General features: G+C 37.4%; 1 protein-coding gene across 1 annotated transcript; it reads right to left on the bottom strand.

Annotated features, from left to right (window-relative positions):
* Positions 1–3,066: 3,066 nt before the first annotated feature.
* Positions 3,067–7,802, bottom strand: LOC141592129 (MA3 DOMAIN-CONTAINING TRANSLATION REGULATORY FACTOR 4-like). The gene is made up of 4 exons (XM_074412711.1): positions 7,512–7,802; positions 6,169–6,371; positions 5,399–5,484; positions 3,067–5,031 (listed from the first exon to the last, which is right to left on the bottom strand). The coding sequence occupies exons 2-4, from the start codon at positions 6,356–6,358 to the stop codon at positions 3,214–3,216; spliced, it is 2,094 nt and encodes a 697-aa protein (XP_074268812.1). The 5' UTR covers positions 6,359–6,371; positions 7,512–7,802; the 3' UTR covers positions 3,067–3,213.
* Positions 7,803–11,340: the final 3,538 nt, after the last annotated feature.

Here is an 11,340-nt window from a genome sequence, read left to right as displayed (position 1 = left end):
ATACTCAAAAGTCAAAACCGGACTAAACCTGAATGAGCCGACCGGACCCAATCTAAATACTTCCAAGCCCGGATGACCCGACTCGGCACTCTCACAATGTATTGGCGATATGATATATGGCGGGATGGACATAACGGTCACCCCCAAATTTAAACATCAAAATAGTTTCCATAATCGTTGTCTGTAAATCATATATGCCCGTTAATTTCTTCACATCAATCTTCTTCTTTATCTAATTACTCAGTTGCATTGCATATTCCAAGTTCAACTAATTACAACTTCCAATTGTTTAAAATTTTCCTAAAAATATGACTGATAATCAGCAGAAAGAGAAGAAAACGAGCAAGGGTAAACAGAAGATCCCAATTACCCGAATTATCGATAAGAAATCTCGTCAGGTAACCTTCACAAAGCGTCGTAATGGGTTATTCAACAAGTGTTCTCAGCTTTGTTCTTCGTTTCCCGGCACCGAATTTGCCGCCATTACTTTCTCCCTCGGTGGTAAACCCTTTTCCCAAGGTGAGCCTTTTGTCGATACTGTCATTACTCGTTTCCTCAACGATACGCGACAGGATAACAGTACTCGAAACGTTGTTGTTGCTAATGATAAGAATTGGTGGGAGACCCCCATTGATGGTATGAATTTGGAGGATCTTGTGAGTTTTAAGTTGGCTCTTGAAGGGCTAAGGAAAGATGTTGTTTCAAGGGTTGATCATATCAGTAGTTGCGTAGACGATTCCGACAGCGTTAAAAATGGGTTTAACTATGATATGGATTCTGAATCCATTGATGCAAGTTTCTGTCCGAAGTTCTCTGATAATTCTGAATCTATGGATTCTGACCTTGGTACCCTCCCTGATGTAATTAGGGGTTTTAATTCTGGATGCTTTGATGCTACTTTATGCCCTAATTTATCTGATAATTGTCAAAAACTAATGGAAAGTGTCGATTTTGAGTCGATTAATACAGTCCCTATTGCCCAAGTTAGTGATTTTTGCCCTGAAATAGAAAGTATAGATTTCAGATGCACTGATGATGAAAGTTTTAGGCCTCAATTCTCTGATAATTGTCAAAAACTAATGGAAAGTGTCGATTTTGAGTCGATTGATACAGACCCTATTGCCCAAGTTTGTGATTTCTGTCCTGAAATAGAAAGTATAGAATTCAGTTGCACTGATGATGAAAGTTTTAGGCCTCAATTCGCTGATAATTGTCAAAAAGTAATGGAAAGTGTCGATTTTGAGTCGATTGATACAGTCCCTATTGCCCAAGTTTGTGATTTCTGTCCTGAAATATCAAGTATTGATTTTAGATGCAGTGATGATGAAAGTTTTAGCCCTAAATTCTCTGATAAGTTTGAAGAAATAACAGAAAGTTTCGATCTCCATGAAGTACTTATGAGTGTTGATTTAGAATGCAATAGTGATGCAAGTCCATGCCGCCCTAAACCCACCTCTGATAATTCTCATGAAGTAAAAGAAAGTAGTTTCAATTTCGGGTTGGTTGACAGTCAGGGTTGTGATTCTTACTTGTTAGGCATGATTAGCTGTTGCTAAGTTTAGTGAGGTAGGTCTTAATCAGAATAGGAGTAGTATTAATTAGGCATATGTGCCCTAATTTAGAATTTGTCGGTACTGACAGTTGTAATATATCATTGAAATGAATTTGTTTGTAAAATCCATCAATTTATGCAATAAAACATGATTGTTCGATTACTCCAACTTTTACCCGGTCTCTCTTTACTGCCCATCTCTTGTAGTTTTTTAACTGTATGTTATTGAATTTGTTGGATTTATGATGTTATTTGCCCTTTTCTTTTACTGCCCATCTCTTTCGATTGCTCTGTGGAGCTTATGCTGCTCACAGGGTCGATGTAATTTACTTCATATTGAGTTCTTAATGGTGTTTGGCTACTTATTTGAGTAAACTGAATTTGTGTGTAGGTCGAGCATTTTTTGACCGACTGGTGTATCTATCGGATGCAACTGGCTTCTATTTGCTTAGACGGCAGGCCTTAGGCTTCTATGGCTGTCTTGCTACTGGACAGCAACTGGTATTACGTCGACTGAAATCTGTATCCAGGAAATAGAGCCAAATTATTTCTTCACTATACAGATTTTAGTTGAATCTTTCTTATGAAGAGCCGTGAATGTGAGAGGCTCGGAGGCCCTCCTTGGCTACAGATTTGGCCTGAACAGAAGGAAGCTCTTCTGTATGTCCTTGTATTTGTTAACATAAGCGTTGGTATCGATTTGGGTACGTGTGCTACTCTCAAGGCTTTATTTAATATTTCCTTTGTATGTATATATCTTATTGTTAGTATTTGTCATGATTTGTTTGTAAATTGGATTTGCTGTTTAATATTTTTCGCATAGCATTCCAGAAAATGCAGGGTGCATTGTTCAGCTCTACATATGCAGTGCATGATTTTGCACAAACTGGCTTAATTGTTGCTGTATTCATATTCATATACTGCTGGGATTTCCATAGCCTACTGAAGCTTAATAAGGGATTGGCCGAACGCCAGTTTTTGTATAGAGTGACATGGTATTTACTCAAACAGGCCAAACGGATAGTCGGATGCAGTCCCTAACTTATTTTTGTTCAGTGTCTGCAAAATAATCTCAAGTTTTATCAACACTTGGGAGTTCTTTCAAGTTTCAAAATGGCATCAAAGTTAATGGGGTCGATTTTCAGATTACTCCAACTTTTACCTTGCTTTTCTCGTTACTGCCCATCAGGGCCATCACCTGCGTCTTTTTAGCTGTATGTTATTGAATTTGTTTGATTTTAGTTACTGCTTATTGAATAGTTAAATAAGTTTCGAGTAACTTTGATGCCCTCCCATTACGGAATTAGTTTAAGCATGGCCATGTTCGGATGGATTGATTGAAACAATCATCTGGTTAACAATCTCCCTCTTTTCCCTCATGCTAATGGGACCAACTAAAAGATCAAGTACAAAACCAAGATTTTATAACAAATCTAAAACTGTCGCGGCCTAATACCCTGTAACCTCCCATGTCAACATCCACAAAAACGTATATCAGAGGGTCTTACCATGAATGACAAATCAATCAAATGTATGTATATATATATATACTAACAAGGAATACACGAGTGTTTAAATGTCGAACACTTTTATACAAGACTCACTAGTAGCAATCACTGAGATCCAGTAATAGTAGCTTATCAAATAAGAGAATAAGCAAATTACGAGTTTGTAGAAACCAACGAGACGTCTACCCCATATGTATCAAAAGATGGCAAAATCCAACCTTTTTCCCTGGCATTCTCCACATATGATTCAAATTTATCCATGGCGTTTGGTATGTCAAGGACAAGGTCATCGAGTTCGTCCTTAACACGGCCAAACCCTATACTCATCTGGTTCATAGTGATGAGCCCTACAGCAAAGCACTCCTGTAGCAAATCAAGCATCCTGTCATTCTTCTTCTCCATGGCCATGACCAAGGCCCTCTTCACCACCTCATGGTTGAAGAAGGGCATTCCGAGATCCCTGATACATTGACACGCTTCCTTAACAGTGCCTCCTCTTTCATACTCTTCTAGAAGCTTCAAAACCTTGTGTTTTGCATCTTCTACAGCCCGACCACTCCCACCTCCCCAACACCTCAGGATTCTTTCCCCAGCATGTCGGGAAAAAACAAGCGACCTAGCCATATGTACACACTCAATTCCATGACAGTTCGGCGGTAGCTTGCTAGCTATTTCATCCAAGTTTAATGGTGCGAGAACATCGTCAATCATGGCCCTGGCTAGAAATAGAGCGAGCTCATTAGACGCATTCAAGATATCGAGAGACATGTCTTCAGTAGATTCCAAGAGCAGGACAAAGCCATTTACAGTATCTTCAGTGGAGAAGACCTGTGTGTGAAGTCCTGACAAAAGAACAGACGCCATCTCCTTCTCCCGGTTTTTCCGGTCCATGGCAAGAGTTATGAGTCTCTTTAGGAAATTTGGATTGAACTCTGGAGCCTCGAGATCTATAAGACTGTGAATGAGTTCCGGAATATCATCTGAGAGGAAGTATTCATGAATTATATGAACCACCTCTTTCTTGTACCATTTTAACTTTTCATTGTCTTGCCTTGGCCCCACATCACCTTTGCTAGTTGACTTTGAGAAAGATGGGTCAAGCCATCCTTCCAAAATCGCCCTAGCTATCAAGGACTGAAACAATGATCTGGCTAATGGGATATCAAGAGAAATGTCATCGAGACTTGCCTCCACCTGGTAAAACCCCTTCATCATCTGATTAATGCTTATGAGGCCTTCTTTAGATGCTGCCTGTAATAGCTTTATGATGAGAGGTTCGGTTGATTGAGTCTTCATGGCAACAACTACAGCTCTCTTCACAACTTTATAATGGAAAAATGGGACCTGCAGTTCTCTAACGGACCTACAAGCTTTTAACGTATCTCCATTCTCTACATATTCTCTCAATATATCAGTAATCTTCTTTTTTATTTCCTCGACAGTTAGATGAGTACCACCACTCCATTTCCGCTCTATGAGTTCCTCATGGTGTGGGTCTGAGAGGTAGCTGTTGACAGCAGCTTTGATGGCTAGCCGCCCTTTGGAATATTCTGGAAGAATTTTTGCAACCCTGGTAACAAACACTGGAGGGAGTATGCCATCAACCACAGCAAGAGCGACAAACAAGGCAAGTACATTAACTGCTTCGGGATTATCCACCGATAGGTCATCAGCAGACTCAAGCAACAGGATAAAACCCTGACTAATCTGGGCTGGGGCAATGACATCCACATGAAGAGTTGAAAGCAGTACCGAGGCCATCTCCTTCTCTTTATCATGCCTATTCATGGCCACTGACACAAGATTTTTTATAAAGTAAGGATGATATTCACTTGATCCTAGTTCTCTAAGATTATATGCTGCCACGTCCACGGCACCCGTGCTAAAGTACTCATCAATGATTGAAACCACAGCATTTTTGTAATCATTTACAGGATCAATGACATCTTTCCCTACAAGTTTGTAAGGCTCCTGAAATATGCATGAACAATATTTACGATGAGTGATAGAGGAACTACTAATCCCAAGAAACTGGGACACTATATGCGATACAAAAGCATCATTAGTAGCTCCCGCCTATGGCAAAGTATAAACACAAAGAGGCTTTCCTGAGGACCTGTTATGAAAATTGGGTCATAGACGCATCAATAGTCTGCTACTTCACTATACAAGATGCATAGAGAGTTTAGTGAGTCTGGCTCAGGATGCACGAGACATTATGTGATAATGCAGGAAAAAAACAAGTATTGTGGAGCCTCTAAAAATCATGAAAAAGGTGATATCATGCACTACGTCATCATTGTTAAACAGCAGACTACAGCAAGAGCAGAAGAACTACCTCGTCGCTATCATACTTATGATCAAGGTGGACGTCACAGTCAGTATCCAGTGGCCTTTCAGTGGCTCCCTTGCTCCCAACACCCTCTGTCATAATCAGAGGACGAACAATCAATTTCAGGAAAACAACATTTTTTAAGATGGAATCCTAGAGATGGAACATGTTTTAGGCATTAGAATATCCGACAACCATCTCAGGATAACCCCTACAGTCTTGCAAGACGGCAGAATCTTAGGCATTACAAACCTTAAACTGTCTTGATACACATATTACATACATGAAGAGGACACAAAGAAAAACCATCCTACAGCTCATTAAAGCCATTCCATGATGTCAACAGTCTAATTCAAGCCAGCTTTACTTTTCCTTTACATACAGATGCCAGATGGACAGCTCTATAATATCATTAATACAGTAGAAGAACCTGGAGTTAGAAACAAGACAGCCCTCTTGTTTAAAACGGCAGAAATTTGTTTCGAAACTCCATTACGAATAAAAGTGTTAGATAGCATAAATCAAGACTGCCTTTTTGAACCAGGGAAGAAGCTCCTTTTTCAAGCATTAAAAAAAAAAACACATAAAAGTACTTAAATGAAGTTCTGTGCAATCCCCCTAGTCCATCAAACTTGGATGATAAATTACTGCAAAAGTAATAAGTATTCGATAACATAGAAACATCACAATTAGTATCTAATAACATAGAACATCATCTCCGTCATTTGGCAGGTTACTCATAACAAAAACCAACTCATGAACAAAAGCATCCTCACCTTCCACACCTTTGTCTAACTTCCCCGAATGTGCATTCCCTCCACCATTAACCCCACCACATTTGTCAAGGTGATCATCAAGCAATGTGGACAATTTCTTTGGCGATGATGACAAACTCTTTGAAGAACCTGGGGCCGAGTTCATCACTTCCTTCTGCTCTTCCGGCAAGAATCCATCATTTGCCGCCATCTCAAAATTGCCACTTAAACAGCAGATGATTAATTAAATGTACCAAATCTAGTTAAAAAATTTGATGGTAAGCATTTAAACTAGTACTAATATCTTCAATTCACTTCAAATATCATCGACCAATTACTACGCAAAAAATCACCGTGCCCAAAATGTTGACCAGTTCATAGACTATACATCGTCAGGTAGTAGACTCTTATTATTTATTTTTCAGTTTTATTTTAAAGTTTTGAGTTTCTGCTTTAGTATAAAGTTTTTGAAGACATATACTAAAACATTACACTAAAAAAAAAATATAATATTGCTCAAAAATTATATTTATCAATGGTAATACGCCGAAAAAAATGCCAGATATCGCTCAAAAACTAGGTTTGGACTTTTTCTCAAATGTTGACTATCTGAATAACTAACAATTTTAGATACCAATCAACCTCAAATATTAAGATTTAAAATCACAAAATCACAAAATCTGAAAATAATGTTTATCTACCAAAACATACCTACAGGCTACAGTTCAAATCGTTTTGTGAAAAACTACCCAAAAAAAGTTTTATTTTTTGTCCAACACGACCTAAAATTCAAGTTCTTTTGTCGATAACCTACCAAAATCCCAGTTCCGATTAATAAAACAAGTTAAATTTCCGACACTGAATGACTTCTTCTCAAGAAAGTATATCTCCCTATCTTCCTAATTCGCAATTACTACCTAATTTTCTTCTACATTTTTCCTAAAACTAGCTTATTATTCGACATTCCTCGTCCATCTTTATATTTCGTTAGGTCTATCATCTTCAATTTTGATAGAAGTTAAGCATTACTAAAGCAGCAAAAAAAAATTCATGATTTCAGTAAGTCAACGTTTTTTTAGTAGCGGTTCGATTTTTTTTAAAAACAAATTCTACGTGATGTGACAATTTCTTCGCAAAATGACCTAAATTGTACGTAATTGTAAAAAAAATGAAGCACGCAGACACAAATGTGCTAGTACAACATTACACATAAATCAAACAATAGTAAATCAATGTAAATTCAAACAATGGAGTAGTATGCTGTAAACCCGTTGTATAGATCCTCGTATCCGAGTCCGAGCATTATAGAATTCAGGTAAGAACAAGAATAACAGTTATAGAAATGAGTGAACAATTGGTTTTACCTGAAATACACGAAAAATTCTGTCGTTGACCCGAAAATTGGGCCACGACAGAAAAAACTGTAAAATCAACAAAACGGAAGAATCTTGAATGAGTAGAGAGGAATTGATGGATGTACTGTTATTTCGTAAACCCTAGATATTTGGGGAAGAAGGAATTGATTTTTTGTTTTTTTCCTTTTAACAATGTTTTTAAACCCAGTCAGGGCGTTGCTTGCTTTCCAAGTTGCAAATGCTGAGGAATGATGAATGAGGATGACTTGTTGAGGATGAAAATTACGAGTCGGTTTGGTAAAATCTACTTTCAATTTTTTTTTTTTTTTTTTTTTGCTTAACCAAAAATATGTCTGTCGACAGTTGGGGCAAATTCTTTCGGGATACTAAAGATAATTTAATAAGTTGATCCTACCAAATTTAGTTAAAATGGTCAAATAAGACTATTTATTGAAAGTGTCCGTCCTAAACCCAGACTATGGTGAAAATTAATTTACCCGCTCAAAACTGTCAAAATTCTTCTAATCGATGGTAAGCCTCAAAATTATTTCATCTTTCAATTAATAAAATGGGTATTTGTCATCTAATCAATAAAAGTCTCTCTTTTTGGGTGAATCGTTTTTCGGTTTTTTCTGTCCTTTATTTCGGGGTTTTTCCAGTTAATCCTGGATTTAGTTTAAATCAAAATATAGACAAGAGTAATTTGTTGATGGTTCATCGCACATTACTTCAATGGATACAAGTCATTTGTCAACGATCTATTGAACTAGTAAGAGGTATTTCTCCTTTTACAATTTATCATACGAAGGACCCCCTCATCGAAAGTTGCATGAAGATAGCGATACGAGGCCGAGCCGAATTGTCAGATCATGATTTGAGATCCCTAGTTTACAAAAAACTTATTTTTCTTTGGTTTCTAATAAATTCGTTTCGGATTATAGTTATTCTTTGTAAGTGCCGTATGACGTTCTATTAATAAAATTATTCTTCTATTTCAAAAAAAAAAAAAAAAACTATGTCAAAATTAATTAACCAATATATTTTTTTAAAAAACTGTTACTTGGGAGTAGACCTTGTAAAATTGACCTGGCCCGACACCTGAATTCAAGATCCGACACCTGAATTTAAGATCCGAACCTGAATTGACCAGATCAGAATAACCCAACTTGAATGTTTATTGTTGTAAGCTGAGTATTATCTCACAAATAACTTGATAATAATTGAACCGAAAACCGAAATTGACTCGACCCGATTAACCCATTTGCCTTAATTTAGAATTGAACCACATAAGATTAGATTAAAGTTATTACATGCTTCAGCCATTTCACTGTCTAAAAAAGCTGGATTTTAAACCATTCCAATATTTAGTGTAGATCATTCGATTTAGCCGGTTTGAGGAGAGTAGGGCTATTAAGGCGGTAAAATACTCCCTCATAAATTTCAACACTGCTGCATTCCAATATTCTTGTGTTACAAAAGAAACAACAACAGAGAAAGGCGTTAAGCCACTCAATGTCATAAAAGTGAAAAGGAAGGGGTTTTATAGGGGAGTGAGATAACAAATCTAAATTTATATGACATTTTAGAAAGAGGTTTTAGAGCATGTACAATAGAGAGGATTAATCCTCCCACCCTCTTTCATCTAAGAAGAGGTCCTCTCTATTGTACAACCTCCATAAAACTTCCTCTTAGTAAGAGGATGACTAGAGCACCCACAACAGATAGGATGATCTCATCCTCTTATATTTTCACTCCCGTTTTAATTTTTCGGTTTTTTCCCATGGTACCCTCGAATTTTGACAGATTACACATGGTACCCCTCATTTTAAGTTTCTACATATGGTACCCCTGTGTTTACCTTTTTCCTTCCCAAAATACCCTTTATCAGACTTCCGTCATCACTCCGTTACTTATCTAACTAATAACCTTTTTTTTTGTTATTTAATACACTAATCCCTCATTCATTATACACTAAACTAACTTTAATATATAAATCCTCAAGCAACCCATTATCATCATCTCCTTCTTAACTACCACTACCTTCCCCACCCTCATTGACCACCACGTCACCACCACACCGACGTCGCCAAACCAGTCCACAACCCACTGTTGTCGCCTATCTCCTCTTTCCCTCCCACCAATTCGTCACCATTAAAACCACCACTATGCGGCGAGGTTCTTAGTAGAGACAACACAAAGAATATTAGGAAGAAATCCAAAAAGAAAAGAAGCACCAACTTCAAAGAAAATAGCATAAGGCAGACAAAGTGACAAAGTTAATGTATGAACCGCAACATAAACTGGTATTACCTATATTCCTAAACGATCCGATAATACCCCGAAAACCCGTATAATTTAATCTTTATCTAACCCATGTTATTTAATTACCCCTCATCCTCCTATCACTATCCCAACTCCTACAATGGCTGCTCCCCATAATTTCCAACCCATTTTCCAGAAAGATAGTTAAATTGGTTAGATTGTGATTTGTCTAAGAAAGTTGGGAAATTGGAATATGCCGCAAATCAAGAGGAAATGTGGTTTGTTGAACTGTGTGTTTTTGTTTGGATTTTTTTTTGGGGAAAAGAGATAAGGGAAATGAGGATGGGTTAGTTTGGCTGCTCTCCGGATTCTTTGCGAAGTGCAATTTGGAGTCATTTAATGAGGTTTGGTGATACCTCGTACAGTCGTACTTCGCCATTGATGAATGTTGATTGAAGATGACTGTAATTGATTTGGGGATTTAGGGTTGATAAGGGTGGAAATGGTGGTGGTTATTACGGTGACGAATCGGTGGGAGGGTTTGGTGGTGGCGTGGTGGCGCCGGCGTGGTGCTCAACGAGGGCGGGGCGGGTGGCGGCAGTTAAGAAGAAGATGATATTGGCTGGTTTGGGGTTTTAATATTAAAGTTAGTTTCGTGTGGAATGTATGAGGGATTAGTGTGTTAAATAACAAACAAAAGGTTATTATAGTCAATAAGTAACGGAGTGAAGACGGAAGTTTGGTAAAGGATATGCTGGGAAGGATAAACGTAAATACAAGGGTACCATATGTAGAAACTTAAAATGAGGGGTACCATGTGTAATCTGCCAAAGTTCGAGTGTACCATGGGAAAAAACCGTTAATTTTTTGACATCTCATACCCTATTTCATCCACTTCATTCTCCACTATCTACATCCTCTTCATTTCTCTACATCTATTTTTCTCCCACAATAGAGAGGATCCTTTATAATACTTTTCTTTTCTTATTTTATTTATATTTTATATTTATTATTATATGTCACTTTATATTTGATTAATAATTTACAAATCAACAAAACTAATTTAATAATAAACATGACAATTAAATATTAAAGTTTTCCCATTTGTGCCCTCGTAGTTTTCACTTTTTTCATCTGTACCCCTTCGTATGGCAAGTTATTAACTGTGCCATTAAGCTTAATTAGTTGGACCCATATGTAGCTAAACTCCCTCACACCGTCTATTTTAGACATTAAATGTCAAGTTGGCACGCTTGGATTTTTTTCCCCCAAAAGCTTTCCCCCCCCCCCCATTTTTTTCCAATCTTTCCCTCCAAATATTCCCTCCATAACTTCCCCTATATACTCATACCTCTATCTTATTTTATTATTAATCCTCCAATTTTCTTCACCCTCCTCTTATCTTCCTCTTATCTTAACAATGTCTTCTTCATCCAATTGGAGAAAGAATGAGTGAATGACCCAATTGAAGATCTTGATTTTCGAAACCAAAAATGCAATTTATGTGGAAGGAATGCAGTTTTAAAGATATCGGGCTCAACATCGAATCCCCGGAAAGCGTATTTCAAATGTCTTG

Source organism: Silene latifolia, chromosome 7 (assembly GCF_048544455.1).
Source record: "Silene latifolia isolate original U9 population chromosome 7, ASM4854445v1, whole genome shotgun sequence".
Taxonomy (NCBI): Eukaryota; Viridiplantae; Streptophyta; class Magnoliopsida; order Caryophyllales; family Caryophyllaceae; genus Silene; species Silene latifolia.
The sequence above is the reverse complement of the archived record's forward strand: the minus strand, read 5'-3'. Positions and strand labels throughout refer to the sequence as shown.

Excerpts from the sequence above, each read along its gene's own strand:
- LOC141592129 (XM_074412711.1), bottom strand. The coding sequence starts at position 6,358 with ATGGCGGCAAATGATGGATTCTTGCCGGAAGAGCAGAAGGAAGTGATG. Across the intron at positions 5,485-6,168 it reads GTTAGACAAAGGTGTGGAAG|AGGGTGTTGGGAGCAAGGGA; the intron begins GTGAGGATGCTT and ends TGATTATGACAG. Across the intron at positions 5,032-5,398 it reads ATAAGTATGATAGCGACGAG|GAGCCTTACAAACTTGTAGG; the intron begins GTAGTTCTTCTG and ends TGCATATTTCAG.